The sequence below is a fragment of the Salvelinus alpinus genome, chromosome 28, assembly GCF_045679555.1.
Source record: "Salvelinus alpinus chromosome 28, SLU_Salpinus.1, whole genome shotgun sequence".
Classification (NCBI taxonomy): Eukaryota; Metazoa; Chordata; class Actinopteri; order Salmoniformes; family Salmonidae; genus Salvelinus; species Salvelinus alpinus.
The window spans coordinates 11,127,786-11,147,947 of NC_092113.1; the positions used below are offsets into that span (position 1 = coordinate 11,127,786).

The 20,162-nt window shown below is 46.1% G+C and overlaps 1 protein-coding gene across 7 annotated transcripts in view; it reads left to right on the top strand.

Moving 5' to 3' along the window:
* agrn (agrin) overlaps window positions 1-20,162 on the top strand; it is a 280,235-nt gene that overhangs the window by 108,106 nt on the left and 151,967 nt on the right. Inside the window, exon 1 of one of the 7 annotated variants that reach the window (XM_071371602.1) lies at window positions 15,638-17,891. The exons of 5 other annotated variants lie outside the window; for them this stretch is intronic. In XM_071371602.1, the coding sequence (XP_071227703.1) occupies window positions 17,729-17,891 (163 nt within the window). In that variant the 5' untranslated portion in view covers window positions 15,638-17,728. Of the gene's footprint in view, window positions 1-15,637; window positions 17,892-20,162 lie in introns of those variants that run through there. One more of the 7 variants, XM_071371605.1, reaches the window with a different exon arrangement.

Genomic DNA, 20,162 nt, shown 5'->3' on the forward strand with positions numbered 1-20,162 from the left:
TAGCACTCGCGCTGCAAAAACACTAGACCATTGTTACTCTAACTTCCGGGATGCATACAAGGCCCTCCCCTGCCCTCCTTTCGGCAAATCTGACCACGACTCCATTTTGCTCCTCCCTTCCTATAGGCAGAAACTCAAACAGGAAGTACCAGTACTAAGGACTATTCAACACTGGTCCGACCAAAAGGAATCCACACTTCAAGATTGTTTTGATCACGCAGACTGGGATATGTTCCAGTGGACGTGTACACTGAGACCGTGACTGAGTTTATCAAGAAGTGTATAGGAGGTGTTGTACCCACTGTGACTATTAAAACCTACCCAGAAACCGTGGATAAATGGCAGCATTCGCTCAAAACTGAAAGCACAAACCACCGCATTTAAGCATGGCAAGGTGACAGGGAATATGGCAGAATACCAACAGAGTAGTCATTCCCTCCGCAAGGCAATCAAACAATCAAAAACGTCAGTATCGAGACAAAGTGGAGTCGCAATTCAACGGCTCAGACACGAGACGTATGTGGAAGATTAGAGGAACTTAGGTATGACATGCCAGCAACAAATGCTGACACTACACATCCAAGTATATCTGACCACATTATGAAAGACAAGCATTGTTATTTTGAATTACATAAAGTAAATGTGGAAGAGGTGAAAAAATGATTGTTGTCTGTCAACAATGACAAGCCACCGGGGTCTGACGAGTTGGATGAACAATTTCTGAGGATAATAGCGGACGATATTGCCACGTCTATTTGCCATATCTTTAATTTAAGCCCACTAGAAAGTGTGTGCCCTGAGGCCTGGAGGGAAGAAAAAGTTATTACCCTACCTAAGAATAGTAAAGTTCCCTTAACTGGCTCAAATAGCCAACCAATCAGTCTGTTACCCACCCTTAGTAAACTTTTGGAACAAATTGTGTTTGAACAGATACAATGCTATTTTACAGTAAACAAATTGACAACAGACTTGCAGCACACTTATAGGGAAGGACATTCAACAAGCACAGCACTTAAACAAATTACTGATGATTGGCTGAGAGAAATGTATTCTAAAAAGATTGTGGAGGCAGTTTTTTTAGACTTCAGTTCAGGTTTTGACATTATCGATCATAGTCTGCTGCTGGAAAAACATATGTGTTATGGCTTTACACCCCCTGCTATATTGTGGATAAAGAGTTACCTGTCTAATAGAACACAGAAGGTGTTCTTTAATGGAAGCCTCTCCAACAAAATCCAGGTAGAATCAGGAATTCCCCAGGGCAGCTTTCTAGGCCCCTTACTTTTTTCAATCTTTACTAACGACATGCCACTGGCTTTGAGTAAAGTCTCTGTATGCGGATGACTCAACACTATACACGTCAGCTACCACAGCGACTTAAAATGACAGAAACACTTAACAAAGAGCTGCAGTTAGTTTCAGAATGGGTGGTCTGTCTATAATAAAGCGCAGCTCTGCATTCTTATTTCTTTTAAATATTTTTTTTACCCCGTTTTCTCCCCAATTTCGTGGTATCCATTTGGTAGTTACAGTCTTGCCTCATTGCTGCAGTTCCCGTACAGACTCGGGAGAGGCGAAGGTCGAGAGCCGTGCGTCCTCCAAACACAACCCAAACAAGCCGCACTGCTTCTTGACATAGTGCACACTTAACCCGGAAGCCAGCCGCACCAATGTGTCGGAGGAAACACTGTGTACCTGGCGACCGTGTCAGCGTGCACTGCGCCTGACCCGCCACAGGAGTCGCTAGTGCACGTGCATCACCCCATGGGTCTCCCGGTCATGGTCGCGTGCAACAGAGCCTAGACTCGAACACAGAATCTCTAGTGGCACAACTAGCACTGCGATGCAGTGCCTTAGACCACTGTGCAACTCAGGAGGCCCTGCTCTGCATTCTTAAAGGTACTATCAGCAAGGCAGATCCTACAGGCCCTAGTTTTGTTGCACCTGGACTGCTGTCGAGGGATTTAGGAAAATTGCAATTGGCTCAGAACAGGGCAGCACGGCTGGCCCTTGGATGTACACAGACAGCTAACATTAACATTAACATACATGTCAATCCCTCTTGGCTTAAAGTGGAGGAGAGAATGACTTCATCACTACTTGTATTAGTGACAGGTATTGACATGTTGAATGCACTGAGCTGTCTTTTTGTACTACTGGCACACAACTCGGACACCCATGCATACCCCACAAGACATGCCACAAGAGCGCTCTTCACAGTCCCCAAGTCCAGAACTGACTATGGGAGGCGCACAGTACTACATAGAGCCATGGCTACATGGAAATCTATTCCGCATCAAGTAACTCATGCCAGCAGTAAAATTTGATTTCAAAAACAGATGAAAATACACCTTATGGAACAGTGGGGACTGTGAAGCAACACAAACATAGACACATGCATACAAACACACAATAACATACGCACTATACACACATGTACACATGGATTTTGTGTTATAGATATGTGGTAGTAGAGTAGAGGCCTGAGGGCACACACTTAATCTGTTGTGAATGTATTGTAATGTTTTTAAAATGTATAACTGCCTTCATTTTTCTGGATCCCAGGAAGAGTAGCTGCTGCCTTGGCATCAGCTAATGGGGATCCATAATAAATACAAATACAAATCTGATGGTACAATAATGTCCTTTGTTAGCAAATTAACAGCTGGGTGTGTGGCAAAGCAGTGGTGTGTCAGAGAGAGAGAGAGAGTGACCGAGAGAGACAGGGAAAGGGGAAAAGATGAATGAGGTGATGGAAATGTATTTCCGGGTGAATTATTCGGAGGGCCCTCAGCCTCTGAGAGACAATATCCTTTTACCAAAGAGCCACCCTCTCCCCCCTCTCTCTCTCGCTCTCCCAGGAAGACATCTTCATTTGTTCATTTCAATATGCCGACCCTATTCCCGGGCCACTCCGCTGTCTGCCGAGGGGACCAGCTGTACCTGTCTATTATAAGCTGTCTGATCGATTGAATTGAGAATGATACATTGAGAGAAAAGGGAAGGGAGACATACAGCTATAATAACTAGAGTAAAGTTATTATTTTTTTTCAGCTGTACCCGGTCTACTTAAATGTTGCCGTCTGATTGATAGAACGGAGGAGAGCGATAAGTTAGGGGGGAGGGAGGGGGGAAATGTAGAACTACAATGGCAAGAGTGAGGTGATAAAAATAAATTCTCTAGCTGTACCTGTCTATTACTCTCTAACTGCCTGACCTATGGAACGGAGAGTGACGTGTGAGAGGGAGTCGGACTAAAGAGTGAGGGGGTAAATGGTCATCGTTCTTTTCTAGCTGTAGCCTACCTGACTATTAGAATCTAGCTGTCTGATCGATAAAATGGTGAAAGACACATAAATAGAAGGCATAAATGGTGGTTGTTCTTCTCTAGCTGTACCTGTCAGTTGCAATTAAAAATCGTGTTTTGTGATCGATCGACAGAATGGAGAATGACGCGTGAGGTGGAAGAGCGTAGTGCTAGATTGACTAGAGAGTGTTTTTTTTCTTCTTCTACCATGGAATGGAGCCAAGAGCTAAAAGGATCGGGGTGCTTTTTTATTGACCAAGGTGGGCAGATGGTGGATTGACCGATGAGTCAACGTATTGACCCAGTGGTTTGTGTACGTACAATGACAGACTACTGAAAGGGAGAATCAAGGTTATGTTCTGTATTGCAAGGCTTTGAATCCTAAATCCCTCAATAAATTGGGATTGTAAAAGTACATGCCTTTATTGTTGATATGGCATACATAGCGGATTTGGTGCACATTCATAAGTATTACAGTTAGCATAATAGCAGTGTCACGTAATAAGCTAAACAGTTAGCATAATAGCAGTGTCATGTAATAAGCTAAACAGTTAGCATAATAGCAGGGTCATGTAATAAGCTAAACAGTTAGCATAATAGCAGGGTCATGTAATAAGCTAAACAGTTAGCATAATAGCAGTGTCACGTAATAAGCTAAACAGTTAGCATAATAGCAGGGTCATGTAATAAGCTAAACAGTTAGCATAATAGCAGTGTCATGTAATAAGCTAAACAGTTAGCATAATAGCAGGGTCATGTAATATCTAAATAGTTAGAATAACTGACTGTGATTCTTGGCACTAGCATAACTAGCCTGCCTCACCTCCAAGAGCCAGTGAGAGCACTACTAGCTGCTTAGTCCCAGAGGAAATGCAGGTTCTGGCTCTGGCGCCTGCTAGCCTTGGTCCAGATGGGTCTAGGAGCGAAAGGTCCTGGACCATGTCCAGGCTGTAGCAGGAGGCCTGGCCAGTGGACGGAGGCCCTCTACCCCAGGATTGCGAGCCCCCTCTGGGACTGTCTCACAAGCTAACCCTGCCTGCCTGGCTAGCTGCTTGTCTGCCAGAGCCACATAGTGATGAGCTGACATGAACTCCCAGGCTTGCCAGAAATACACACATGCACAAGATTATGCACACAACACACTGAAAGGACAGACTTACAGGCTCATGCACTCACACACATGACACACACATGCACATGTGCACACACACACTCCACAAAAAGACAGCTGGGGCTGATAGTAGGGTTGGGCTGTATCCAGATTCTCACCCCGGGATTTACAGTATTACCGGCTTAGTACACAAGGGAGCGCCAAAAAACATAACAAAAGCCCATTGGGCGCCTATTGCCAGAATGCTAACAAAATTAGCACAAGTAATAGCAAATTTCCATGGAGGCTGATAGCTAGATATGCTAACAAGCACAAACGAAAATAAACTAATTGCTGACACGCAATCCAGCTCATAGTTTTACATATACAGTATCAGTCAAAAGTTTGGACACACCTACTCATTTAAGGGTTTTTCTTTATTTTTACTAATAATAGTGAAGACATCAAAACTGAAAATGAAATAACATATATGTGACCCGTTTCAGGAAACTAGGCGTATGTCGCAGGTCACTACTTCACAGGAGAGCCGTTTGAACATAAACTTTATTTTATTTTATCAAAATGCATTTTTTTTTGCAGAAATGCATGTGAACTTTCATGTATACCGCCCAAGCCTAGCTGAAAGCTTACACTGCTCAATTTCTCTCTCTCTCTCTCTCTCTCTCTCTCTCTCTCTCTCTCTCTCTCTCTCTCTCTCTCTCTCTCTCTCTCTCTCTCTCTCTCTCTCTCTGTCTCTGTCTCTCCCTCTCCTTCTCTCTCTCTGTCTCTCCCTCTCCTTCTCTCTGTCTCCCTCTCTCTCCTTCTCTCTGTCTCCCTCTCTCTCTGGCAGGCTGACTCACACTAGTGCATTATTCTCTGTCTCTTCTCACCACCCTCCCCCTCGGAGTCCTTTGCTTGGCTTTCCTCAGCCTCAGCCTCACGCTGCCTTTCTAGCTCCCTTGTGTTTTCTTCTCTTTCTCTGTCTCCCTCTCTCATTCTCCTCGGTTTACCTTTTCATCTTAGTCCAGTCTCTCTCTCTGTCCTCTTCCTCCCTCCATCTCTCTCCTCTCTGACAGAGGCTGCTAACGACCACACACACACACACACACACACACACACACACACACACACACACACACACACACACACACACACACACACACACACACACACACACACACACACACACACACACACACACACACACACACACAAAATGGCCTTTTTGACCTCCCCCCACACTCTTTCTCTCCCATGCTCACTATATCTACTGCTGTGCTCTTTCAACTCCCCTCTAATTTGCCTCCTCCATCCCTCTCTCTCTGTCTCTCTCTCTCCCGTCTCTGGCTCCCCTTTTCCCCTGAGATCTGATTGCCGGCAGTTGGTCTGTGTGTGTGTCTCTCTGAACATGTGTGTGTCCACGCCCATGTGTGCGCATGCTTGTGTGTCTCTGTTTATGTGTGTGTGTGTGTGTGTGTGTGTGTGTGTGTGTGTGTGTGTGTGTGTGTGTGTGTGTGTGTGTGTGTGTGTGTGTGTGTGTGTGAGTGAGTATTCGTGTGTGTATACTGTACGTGCCCCCTCCCCCTCTCTGATGAAATAGAGAGCTTTACTCAGAGTCTGTAGGAGCAAGGAGGCAGGGAACTGTAAACCACAGGTCTACAACCCCCAGCACCATCCACCCCACCCTACCCCCCGAGGCCCCAGGTTGTCCACCGCTGGCGGGGCATAATAACAGCATTAGGTCCCCTAGCCGAGCCACCTCAGCCACCTCATTCATCACACACTAATGAGCCCTGATGAGCCTCTTCCCTTTAACCGGGTCTATTTTTACCACTTAAAGGGGGGTGCCCCAGATCCTCAATCACACACTACATCACACACATCCAGACCTGCATTTTCCTGCACTGTGTTCGTGCCTCAGCCTGCCTCCATGAACAATAATGAACAAGTAATGGCAAACCCTGTTGAGAGGTTCCGAGGTGGTCTACTTATATGGGTGGTGACAGAGATCACATGATGAGTGAGCTGTGACACTGAAGTGAGCAGAGAGGCCATGGAACTCATTTGTTGCCTTGGAGAGGCCAGTCACATGATCAGGGTGGGTTTTCCCAAAAGGGTTGTGAGTTTGGAGAGAAGGAGGATTTCTGGGGTCAGATGACAAATTCTGGATTTGATTGTCACTAGTGAGATGTCGATGTGAAACTCGAGAGGTGTAAAGAGAGACGAAATGGGGGAGGGAGGTAAGAGAAAAGGAAAGTAGGCTTTTGGAAAAGCTGAGATTTGGATGCATAAGGCATTATCCACTGCCTCTGTGCTATGCCAGTGATAAAATTGCCGCTACGTTATCATGCAGGAAATGTAGTGCATGGGAGAAAGAAATGAAAGGGAAGAAGCAAAGCCGACAGAATGCAAATGCCTGCAGGTGTTAGGATAGAGGGAGATGAACGACAGAGAAGAGGTGGCAAATGTTTTCCTTTATGTTTGGCTCATATAAATATGGTGACACTGACCCATATTATCGAAATCACCTTGCAGTTGTGTGTCATGCCAAGCGGCCCCCTTTGCATTGGCTATAAATTAGGGCTGGGTATTGCCAGGGACCTCACAATACAGTATTTCATGATACTTACAGTGTCTTTGGAAAGTATTCAGACCCCTTAACTTTTCCCACATCTTGTTAGGTTACAGCCTTATTCTAAAATGGATTAAATTGTTTTTACCCCTCATCAATCTACACACAATACCCCATAATGACAAAGCAAAAACAGGTTTTTAGAAAATGTTGCTAATAAAGAAATATATATATATTTTTCAAATATGACATTTACATAAGTATTTAGACCCTTTACTCAGTACTTTGTTGAAGCACCTTTGGCAGTGATTACAGCCTCGAGTCTTCTTGTGTATGACTCTACAAGCTTGGCACATCTGTATTTGTGGAGTTTCTCCCATTCTTCTCTGCAGATCCTCTCAAGCTCTGTCAGGTTGGATGGGGAGCGTTGCTGCACAGCTATTTTCAGGTCTCTCCAGAGATGTTCGATCGGGTTCAAGTCCGGGCTCTGGCTGGGCCACTCAAGAACATTCAGAGACTTGTCCCGAAGCCACTCCTGCTTTGTCTTGGCTGTGTGCTTAGGGTCATTGTTTTTTTGGAAGGTGAACCTTCGCCCCAGTCTGAGGTCCTGAGCGCTCTGGAGCAGGTTTTCATCAAGGATCTCTCTGTACTTTGCTCCGTTCATCTTTGCCCCGATCCTGACTAGTCTCCCAGTCCCTGCCGCTGAGAAACCTCCCCACAGCATGATGCCACCACCATGCTTCACTGTAGGGATGGTGCCACGTTTCCTCCAGACGTGACACTTGGCATTCAGGCCAAAGAGTTTAATCTTGGTTTCATCAGACAAGAGAATCTTGTTTCTCATGGTCTGAGAGTCTTTAGATGCCTTTTGGCAAACTCCAAGCGGGCTATTATGTGCCTTTTACTGTGGAGTGGCTTCCATCTGGCCACTCTACCATAAAGACCTGATTGGTGGTGTGCTGCAGAGATGGATGTCCTTCTGGAAGGTTCTCCCATCTCCATAGATGAACTCTGGAGCTCTTTCAGAGTGACCATCGGGTTCTTGGTCACCTCCCTGACCAAGGCCCTTCTCTCCCGATTGCTCAGTTTGGCCGGGTGGCCATCTCTGGTTCCATAATTCTTCCATTTAAGAATGATGGAGGCCACTGTGTTCTTGCAGAACTTCAATGCTGCAGAAATGTTTTGGTACCCTTTCCCAGATCTGTGCCTTGACACAATCCTGTCTCGGAGCTCTACGGACAATTCCTTCGACCTTATGGCTTGGTTTTTGCTCTGACATGCACTGTCAACTGGTGTGTGTCTTTCCAAATCATGTCCAATCAGTTTACCATAGGTAAAACATCTTAAGGATGACCAATGGAAACACGATGCACCTGAGCTCAATTTTGAGTCTCATAGCAAAGGGTCTGAATACTTATGTAAATTAGGTATTTCTGTTTTGTATTTTTTATACATTTGCAAAAATGTATAAAAACCTGTTTTCGCTTTGTCATTATGCGGTATTGTGTATAGATTGCTGAGGATTTTTGTATATTTTTTAATCCATTTTAGATTAAGGCTGTAACGTAACAAAATGTGGAAATATCAAGGGGTCTAAATACTTTCCCGTAGGCACTGTAGGTGCCGATACGATATGTATTGTTATTCTCCCGATTTTATATGTATTGTGATTCGATATTGAGATTCGATGTTCCAAACGTATTGCTCACTATATGTCTGCTGCAGAGAGACGAGAGAGACCCAGTCATGGAAATAAAAGTTGTAAAATCATATTGGCTCACCATTTAAAAAGAAGACAGAGAACAGATATATTGAGATATATTGTCAAAAAGAATATCCCGATACGTAACTGAATTTTACAAATTAGCATATTTCTGGCCACACCACTGTTTCTGCATACTGTGTTACCGTAGCAACAGTGCAATAATTCAACCCCGCTTCCACGTCAGATAAGGGCACGTAAATCTATGAGGTAGAGAGGCCTATAGGTTCTATCTGCTGTAGTTTTATGATTAGACAAGGATATGATGGAGACAACCATATTGAAGTTGTTGGAATAGTAACTACATTTGATTGATGTAGACAGTGTGTGCGTACTTGCATACTGTACGTGCGCGTGTATGCGTGGTGACAGGTGGTGTGTGACTTCTGCCGTGTTATGATCTTCTAGGTGTGTGAATGATTTACTCTCTTTACATCCATGCAGGCCTCAGTTTCACCTTTTATCTGCTTAATTAACAAACCACACGTTGCCACACGTTGTGTCCCCTCTCTGGGGCCAGCTACAGTAGATTTTCAAGTGCGTTGTGAAATTTGCCTCATGTTAACGGTTCTGTCCCCGCCCCACATTGTTTTCACTCCCGGCTTAACTACCCACTCCAGTCTGCCACTCGTCTGCAGGGCTCTGTCTAACTACGCAACTGCCTCAGTCGTCGTCATGGTTTTGACCGTTGTTGTTCCTCATCATTTGCCTCGTGTATCAGTTTTCCTCTCGAATATAGACTAGTGAACGGCGGTGCAGTAGCGCGTTCTCACCGCTGATTGAGTCACAGCTGTCGTGGTGTGAGGTGATGAAGACGGAGAGTGAGAAGTAATGGAGATCATGTAATGATGTACAGTACTTCTCCCTCTCCCATCTCTCTTCCCCTTACAACTCCCTCCGCATGCGATAAAGGTCTTGGTTAACACCCAGGGGGAATCTCCAACAATCTGAAAGGGCCTGCGTGGAGTGCCCCAAGTGCCGACACACTCAACACCCTACGTGCTGTTTTCTATTGATTCAGGACAAATTGTTTTTGTTACGTCTCGTCTTTTCCGCATTGATGCAGTTCAGTGATGAAGCCTGGAATTGCTGTTTCCAGAAAAACCTCTGCAACTTGAATGTTGTACATGTCCTATCGGGAATTCTGGCAATTGTTTGAGATTTTTCATTTGCTGTTGATCAGAGGACACAGTGACTGGAATGCAAACCGAATCTGCTATTCAGATTCCCTATAGCTTCTTTACCACAGTATAGCTGGTCATGTTGTAAGGCATAAACCCTAAAGTCTGTTTAAAACTACTACCCAATGAATGTCTGAGGAATGGGTGCACCCCACTGTGTGTCTGTGAGTGTGTGTTTCCGTCCATCTGCACACAGTTGCCTGTAGGATCTTATTTGATAGACAGTTGGTGTGTCTCAAGGTTAGGAAGATATATTCTTGTCTTCTAGCTGTATTCAGGCTGATTCACCCTCCGCCCGGCAACAGCCTGTCTCTGGGCTAATGGAGCGACCCTGTTTACCTCCGTGTCCAGAACACCTGTGTCAACGCGACCTGCCGACCTCCTAGCTCAGTCTACCGTTGTCACAACAACAGACAGAGGGAGAAACCTCTACACTGGACATGGGTTTGTGCTGTGGCTCTTGTAGCGAAACACGTTTCTTCACAGTGTCAGTGTGTTTCATATGTTTCATTTCGTCAACTACGGTGCCATAATCCTGCATCTTCTTCCTCTCTTCGTCTTCTTCTACTTTCAACCCTGGCCTCATTTCGCAGTAGCCTGTTAAAAGGACTGGGAATTATTTACAAAAACACAAAGAAGCCGTCTTGCAAGAGAAGCTGAATGCGAGGCGTTTGATTAGGAATGTAAATCATTTATAACCATTTCTTCTTGGACGGCTTCTCAACGATGGGGATTGTGTGCCAATTAAGATTCCCTCTCTGCCCTCTATCTAAGAGGATCTGGCTTGACGGAGAATGAGCAGCAAGTAGAGGATAGAGAGAAAGAGGGATGAGAGAGAGAGGAGAGAGAGTTCATTACTGTAAATGCAAATGAAAGGCTCCCAGTATATAATAGCTTGTCACTGTCAACTAAAGTAAAAAGTGGCTCAAGTGTGTGTGTGTGTGTGTGTGTGTGTGTGTGTGTGTGTGTGTGTGTGTGTGTGTGTGTGTGTGTGTGTGTGTGTGTGTGTACATATGGACGTGCTATGTCACCGAGAGTCGAGGTAAATCAGTGTTTTTGATGTACTGTCAAAACATAAAAATGTGAAAGATTTTTAATGTCACACTAGTCAACTGTTTTCTTACTCTTGGTGAGTGAATCCTGTATGGTATATGATAAATAGATTATCACATTTTGATTTGGTCCAGCAGGTTCTTCCTGTGCTGTGTGTGGGCAGTAGATATCCCTCGTGCCATTTGGATTGTTTGCTTTGGACATCTCCCCAGCAGCCATCTGACATTTCAACATTTACTTTAATTTATCGCTTGCAGCGCTGCTACTCGACGCTGTTGCCCGCCCCTCTGCATTTCACAACCTCTCTCCCTGACCCTTGACCCTTGGTATACCCCCTCAATCTACCCCATAGTACTCTGACCACAGAGGTCATTGTCAGGGAGGAACCTGTCAGGTGAACCACCGTGGCCAATCAGCATCTCACACCGCTCATTAACATAACAACACAACATCTACTTATGTCTATCTGATGACTTGAACATCATGCACTTTAAATCAGTATCCATGACATAGACCAGGGGTGCCTAGCAACGGTCCACCAGCTCCTGCTGGTTTTCATTTGCCTTCTCCCTGGGAAACCAGGTGCATGCAGCCACCAGCCAACCAATGACAATCATTGATCAAGGAAGTACCAGGTGACTAACGATAGCAATTAGCCAGCAGGACTATGGAACTGGAGGAATTGGGCAGTACACCCCTGGCGCAGACTGTGTAACTTCACCCTAATGTGGCCCTGGTTGACAGATCGCTGCCTGGGCCAGAGACTGACACCTGAATCAGCCCCCAGCTCCATCACTGTACCTACCCATTGTCAAGGCTGTCTGAGCCAACAACAACTGCTCTCTCCGTGGATCACCGACACTCCCTGTACCCTGACACACACCACCCCATCCTCCAGTGCCACGCTGGATCACACTCCACATGTCCGCCACATGGAAGAGCATCAGTCTCCAACTAGCTTGGCGCTAGCAGCAAAGCTCCCGCAGTTCTTTCCTCTGTTACCCCTCTCCCTTTTTCTTTTTCTCTTATTGCACAACCATTGGAATAATTTCTTTAAGGGCCATTAAGGGAAAAGTGCTGGGGATAAAAAATGAATAAACAGTTTGAGTCGACAGAGCGTGGAGGGTATTAAATGCTCAGATCATTATTGTTGTTAGCACTGATGAAGAGGGAGGGGGAGGTGGTTGAGGAAGCAGAGGGCTAATGAATGAGTGGCTGTTGCTGGTTAGTTCCTCTCCATTAGCAGAGTAGTGTAGCAGTAGTGGCGGGGATGCCTAGGGGGCTCAGTACTGGCCCTGGATCAGTCTTCAGGTTACTGCCACAATGGCGTGGGAGATCTCAGCCGTGCCCAGCTATTCTGGGTGGTAGGTAGCCTTGTGGTTAGAGTGTTGGGCCAGTAACCGAAAGGTTGCTAGATCGACTCCCCGAGCTGACAAGGTAAAAATCTGTCGTTGTGCCCCTGAACAAGGCAGTTAACCCACTAGGCCGTCATTGTAAATAAGAATGTGTTCTTAACTGACTTGCCTAGTTAAATAAAGGTTAAATAAATAAATAAAATCTTACTTGGGCGGTCTGCTGAGACAGATGTGGAGATGGGGCTATTGGAAGAAGAGAGGGGGAGGGAGGTGATGACTGGAGGCCTGTGCTGGTGGTGAGGAGTAGTAACTGAACTAGGATCAGTTACAGACAGCAGAAGACTGAATAACAACCCATAGCAACAATCCAGCCAGCAATACAATAACGTCATAACAATTAAATTATCCAGGATCAGCTTTTCACTGCATTCTGAGCCAGGGTCAACTGTAAACAGCTGGTAAATGAGACAAGAATGGCTATTAAACAGAAGCAAAGTTTAACCCGGATCAGCTCCAGTTTCTTCTGCAATGGGAGTGGGCTGAGATCAGCCTTGGGCATTACCGTCACGCTCGTTGAGCGCAACTGAAGGAACGACGACGTCACTCACTGTCCTGTGTGTGTGTCATGGCGTGAGTCATGTTGTTAAGAAGAGACCACCCTGCTTTGGAACATTGGTGCATCCCTGTTCCCACTTAGATCACACAGTTGATCACTAGCCCCAAGCGTAACAACACCATCCTGTCTTTAGAACTGATCTGTCTGTTCTGTTCTCTATTTCTCTGCCACTCCTAAACCCAATGAAGGATAATGACATTAGACATGCACAGCTGCAAGGGCCCCTGGCTCTGGCTTGTCCCCCGCCCCCCGCACCCCATTCCCTATCAATATCCAATCCCTCCCTCTATCCGGATTTGTGGACGGCAGCTTGGACACCCTGTTGACTGGGAAGTCTGGGAATCTGCTGGAAACCAGAACGCTGTAATTTATGGTGATTGGAGGTAATACTGAAGCAAGACAATTGGCCCACCTGCTAGTGAAACTGTATAGGGCAGAACGTCTGGGCGTCTCTCCATGGGTTTGACAGCATGGCTGGATTCACATGGCAATTTTTATCTCAATTTAGCTCAAACATGTCTCATCACTCCACTTTCCTCGTCCCTGCTTCCTTTTGGGTTATTATGGACAGCGTATTTCTCATCTTCAATTCATGTCACATTGCAGACACCCTGTCTACGTGTTGCAACTGTACACTGCACACTAAAACATTGAACACAAACGTCCCTAAGCCCCATTTTACCGTAATCTAAGTTGTTACTCGGGTTGGTGTACAGCTGTTTCATACGGCCTTTGATCAATTAGCTCGAGACGTTGGTCGTCTGGACGACCAGGACGTGTGCTCGACTGCTCTCACATCTGATCCCACATTCTTTTTGTCACCAGTCACCCATGCAAACGGTGCAACCCACCGAGAATACAGAGACATAACACAAACTGCATGCTAACTACTTTTGGTTGGACCGTCATCATGTTAAAGAGGGAGTCAGTCCAACTCCTTTGGCTGCTTTATGGAAATTGGCATTTCAAAGCACTCTGAGAGAGATGTTAACCTTTCGCGATATCAACGCATTAAAAATGGATCAGAGACGAGCTTTGATGTGAACAGAGGATTCTATTTGGGTCATGTTGGCACTACAGTGAGTGGCTCAGAAGAGCAGCAGCTTGGTGGCGCCCTCTATTGAATGGATTCTGTATGGTTTAGGTACTTTAGGTCACTGTAGGAAGATAATGAGATTGTTGCTTTTGCGTACCATGTCCTGAGAGACAGGCTTAAGCAGACGTCTGGGCTGGAGTAACCTACCTGGCTAGGGTATCATGTTGTTCTGTGAGGGCATAGCTGAGCCCTGGGATGCAAGCTGCAGCTAGTGGTTGAACAATGCCTTCCCCCTCCAGGGTGACTGAGACCTGGGTGACCTTGTGTTCTCTGGGAGTTTACCTCCAGACTACAGGGTAAGGGGTCCCCGCGGGGCCAAACAATACAGGGACAAGACCTCGTCCAAAGAGATAAATTACTTGTGATGGTTAACCAGAGCAGATCCCCATCATGTGTGTGTGTGTGTGTGTGTGTGCGCGTACATGTATGAGTGTGTGTGTCAGAGAGAGACTGAAAGAAATTTGTATTTTCTGTGTGTTTGAGAGAGAAATGTGAAGGGTTAGTGTAAAAGACACAATGGGATTGTTTCCTCATGCGTTTTCTGTATAAATCAAGCTACTTTATGCATCACCGTGGGTGTATTCGTTAATGTGTCGTCGTGTGTGTGCGCGTGCGTACGTGTGTGTGCGCGTGTGTGTGTGCGCGTGCGTGCGTACGTGTGTGTGCGTGTGCGTACGTGTGCGTGTATGTGTGCGTTCATGTGAGGCAGAGGGTGTGGGGGAAAAGAGACAGAGAGTGAGATGGAGAGTAAAATAACATAAATACTTTATGATATATACCGCTTTGCATCTGCCCTGCTCGGATGATCACTTGTCATTGTTGGTGTAAGTAGATATTGATGTACGGTGGGTTTTAAAACAAGCCGTGACCGCCCCACAATTTTGACCTCATTATAAGTATCGAACAGAAAAAATACATTTATTTTTTAAAAAGCGCATAAAATTACATGCTATGGATTAGGTGCATATTTTTTCTCCTCAGATCAGTCGCCAGCCCTGCTGAATATAAAAATATTTATTTGAGTTATTCTTCTCTTATTTGACACGGGGGGGGGAAGGGGGGACAAACATGTGGCACGGTGTCATGAAAGTGAGCGTGGAATACAAAAATCCCCAGTTTGAATATGATTTTAATTGAATATGGGCTTATTCATGTGTAGCATATAGAATGAGGTTTTACAGAAGCATGTTGCCAGTAGATTGGAAGTGTATTGGCCAAATTAGCGTTTGCAAATTGGACAATATTTGATTGACCTAAATGTACATGATCGTATTCCCCCATGGTTTATTTTTCTGCTTTCACTTCATTAAATTTGTTTCTGTGTGTGTGTGTGTGTGTTATAAACCTTAGGATTGATTCTGACCTTAATGGGTCGTTTTCTTTCTGATTCAGATTTAACGAGGATGTGGGTGACATTTTTAAGAGACCAATCCCTCTTGTTTTTTTGTTTTTTCTTGCACTGTTGCTGCCTCCCACCCCAACATGACCCAAGTATTCCCAAAAGCTTTTATTTTCCCTTGTCTTCCCCCTTCCCCCTCTTGCTCCCCCTCCCCTCTTTGTTAGAGACAGCTCCTCTCTCTCATTCCCCCTCTCCTCTCCTGTCTGCGCTGTCTTTTCCTTGGGGTTGAGGCAGGCAGGGAGAAGTGCTGCTCTGGAGAGTGACGGTGCTCGGGAGACAACACGTTCAGCCGCTGTTGTAAAACGCAAGAGGTGGACTAAATGTCAGGCGCCACCGCTCGCCTGTTCTTCCTCTTTCCCCTCTCACTTTATCGCTCTCCTGCTCTGCTCTGGCTGTCTCTATCTGCAGCTCGCTGGCTGGCTACTCTCTCTCTCTCGTTGACTAGGGCTTGGCTGGCTGAGCAGCGGAGTGAATTAACGCAGTGGACTACCTGCTGCCTGGGGATTGTGTGCGCTGTGAATACTCCGTGAATACGCAAAGCTCCAAGTTGTTGTTTTGGCTGCCAGTGAATGGGCCTGTCCCTCGGAGGAGCAACTCGAAGGAGATCATCCGCAGCCAAGCCCAGGACAAGCAACCGGGAGTAGCCTCTGGAGCAGGAACAGACAGAAGGAGTGGATTCTTGAGAAAAAGGAGAAAAAAAGAGGGAGACTGAGCCAGAGAGAGAGTGAAATGAGCAACTGAGCAGCTTCTACTCTCAATGAAGAAGGGGTGAATAAGCGACTGCTTTTTTGAAAAGGAGAAAACCAACTTGACACTCTCGGACAGAGGGCGGTAACAAGACCCCCCTTGCGATTTGTTTTTGGATGAATATGCCATCAGGGGTGGACAACACGAGGAAAGAAAGAGAAAAAGTATTCAGGACTTGTTGTTAATTTCTCATCTGGCACAGACTTTTCCCCTCTTTCTTTCCTTCTCTCTCCATTTCTTTTGTGGGTTTTCTTTAGTCTGTGTGTCGGCTGAGGTTTGTCGCTTCTCTGTATAGCCGGACTCAGGCGGAACAGAGCTGAGGAGAAGACAACTCATGTTGAGGTACAGAGCTGGGGGCGTAAATTGTTCCCCTCTCCAACTTTCCTCCCTCTCTACTTCTTCTGACCTGTTTTCTCCAGACTCCAAGGGTGGCCCCCACATGCGAGTGGCGAGGGGGAAGGGGGCCACAGTGTTTTGAACCGAGGAAGTGGGTGGTGAAAAAAAGAACCCCCTTCACGCTCCTAAGAGCATATGGTTAATCGAGTGGTGGCCAGCTGCTTACTAGCCCCCCTGCTAAATACGCTAACGCTAGATACAAGTGCGCAGCGACGGGGGAAGCTTCGTGCTCCGTGCTCGGAGAAGACAGTCGCATTGCCGTGTTGCTGTTGCCTTTATTTCGGTCCTGACTAGAGCTATAAGGAACAATAAGCCGGCGGGCAGCCAAGTGAAAACAAAGAGCCGGTTGTTGTTGTTTTCCTTGGAGCGTTTTGTAAGGAAAAGAAAAGGAGGCTAATGAATGTCTTCAGAGCGCCAGAGCTGCCGGAGCTCTAGCCCCAAGCTCCCAGTTTATCAGCCACAGGAGGCTGAAGAAAGATGCTCCCCCGCCAAATCACCAGCAGCTACTCTTGACGAATGCTGTGGTAGTGTGGCGGAACCTGGCTTGTTTTGTGAGGGATCCTGGGGCAATAAGGAGACCAGTGTGTTTTGCAACAGTGGACCAGTGCTGCAAAGAGATCAAGGAGGCTTCTTACTGTAATTACTGTTGAGTTACTGTGGAACTTTGGCACCTTTTGAACTAGCACGTGCACACACACACACACACACACACACACAAACAGAGACACACACACACATTTACACTTTCATACTGTACATATATTCACTCCACATACGTACACACCAATCTGTTGTCATCTCCTTTCCAGTACTTGGATTAAAATGGAGGTAGCGTGGACAGCTGGGGGCCTATAGCAGTGCAGGCCCACACCCTTCTGTCCTCTTCCCACCAATGGATGTTATTACTGTCCAAAATGAGTTGCCTGGAAACCATTGAAAGCTCCTCAACGCATCTTTCTGAAAGCAACTGCGACTCCCTCCCCACGGCGGAACACAGCTGGATTCAGGGCTGAATCTACCAACTATTACCCAGTCTATCATTCTGTCCTCCCTCGTTTCTGGTGTCATTTTTATTCCTTGGTTCATCGGGTTCTTCTTCTCCCACCCCGTTACCCGTACCTTCCCACCGGGCGGACGGACTCTGGAAGTGGAGTATGACCAGCTGCCATTACCCCACGCCGCCCCCGGAGCGGGACCGGATGTACCAACACAAGGTGTCCCTGGTGGTGCGCTACTTTATGATCCCCTGTAACATATGTCTCATCCTGCTGGCCACCTCCACGCTGGGCTTCGCCGTGCTGCTCTTCCTCAACAACTGTACGTCCACCAATAGTACTACCACACACATACTCACGCACCCCATATACAACGTACTCCCTCTGTCACCCTGTAGCCATGTGTGTTTGTGTGTCATGGTCAGTAGTATGAAGGCTTTATATGTGAGTGCATTTGTTTGCCAGATGTGTATGTATACTCGGGGTGGGGGGGAGGGGGGTGCGGAAGAGTATGCATGCATGGCTTTTGGTACAAGAAAAGTTATGGGTCAGTAGGATTTCGCTTAGTTTACATAGACTATTAAACACCTTACAGTCTCTCAGGTATTTTACTCTGCTGAGAAAAGATATGAAAGACTGGTCTACTTGACCTCTGGCGGTGCTATCTGAAAGGCTGGGGCTGGATGAAGTGGAGGGATATCTCAGACGTTAAAAGTCAGCTTTCCCTCGACGCACAGTCCCAGCTTCCTTCTTTTGAGTCCTTTATCTCCCCCAAAGCCTTGGCATTTACTTTGAACTGTGGGATAAAGTAGCCAGATTAAATGCCTTTGGACGTTAGAAAAAGCTCTTGGCATGGAAAGTGTCCCCACTTTGAGCGGTTATCGGCCTGAATAGAAAATGCCATGATGGTGCATAAGCTTCTGTCTGTGCTTCGCCTGGTGGCTCGCTGGTAGATGAGCAGCAACATTACCATTAGGCAACACGAGAGTGACCTTTTGGAGAGCGAGCTCGACACAGCAACTTGCCATTTCACAAGTGTGTTTGGGGGGGTGACGTATTGTCTGTAAGTTGTACATTGGGGACTATCTGTCTCTCGCTTCAAAGTTGTACATAACTGGTTTATGTCTTGCCTGAATGACACAGTTTTCAGTAGTTCAAAGCTTTATATCAGCTTTATGTCAATTGGTTCTTCGCGATGGGAATAGGAACACGCCAGTATCACTGGAGTCCCGATTGTGTCCTGACACCCACATAGGTGTGCCACCACAGGAACATCAGTATGTGTTCGATAGCACTGCTTTATTCAGTGTCACGTATTTCTTAGCACTGGAGTCCCGTGTCAGATGAGTTGCCTGTGCGGAAGGTTCAAGCCTAATCAACACTCCATTTTTTTCACTTTGAAGGTGTTTAAAACTGTCTGGAGTATAATCATCATTGCACCCACGTGAATTAGCATTACGGAGACTAAATAGGAGTGATGGCGGAAAAATCGATACAGTTACATATTGGGATAATATTTTTGACAATATATCTCTAGTCGGTTGCATGTGCACCAAAACTCATTTTATAGCTTGTTCGCCGTGTTCTTTTTAAATGGTGAGCCAACATGTTTTCAGCACTTTTATTTCCATGACTGATGGAAATAAAAGTGCTTATGGGTCTCTCTCGTCCCTCTGCAGCAGACATAGTGAGCAGTACGTTTGGAACATCGAATCGCAATACATATAGAATCTTGAGAATCTCAATACATATCATATCAGCACCTAAGTATGGTGATGATATCGTATCGTATCAAGCTGTGAACTTTGCGTGGAAATGACAATATACACTTTTAGTAGAATACGGGCATCAAAGCATCCCTGTGAATGTCCCTTTTTATCTGTCTGTATGCCTCTCTGTGCCTCTGCCTGTCTGTCTGTCTGCCGTCTGTTTAAGGCTTCATTCCGAGCCATGCTAGCCCGCCACAAAGCTATTATCAGCCTGAGGATTTTCAATCACGTACGAGACACGTCCCGGGGGCTAAGGATGCCACTGCATTAGATCTTGAATAAAATAACCAAAATGCACCACTTTAGAATTCTGAAAATGCCCCCCATCCCCTCTATCTCTCCCTCTCTCTCTTTTCTCCCTCTGTCTCATCGACGGGGGCGTTCCAAAGTGAAGTTCATTTATAACCCCTCTGTGTTACTGAATCAATTTAATCCAGACATATTCCATTAGATTTAAATACAAACTCAGTGAGAGCACTCCATCTCCACCTCACAAGCTAGAGAGAGAAAGAGAGCGAGAGACGGGAGAGGGAGAAGTGAACAGAGCGCCATTAACATGGAAAGCTCTTACTGTGTGGATGGAAAACTGGTTTGGAGAGGAGCTGGAGCGAGAGAAAGGAGAGGACACAGACCTCAGGTCAGAGCGAAGCGTGGCCACACACAGCTTGTCCTCTTCACATTGTGGCCTGGTTCCTGGAACTCTGTGGGGGAGTGATTCACCTACTAGAGAGGAGAAACATGCACACACACTCACACCACACACTGATGCACATAGACAAACCCCAACACACCCTAATACACAAACACGCACATCAGAGCAGAGC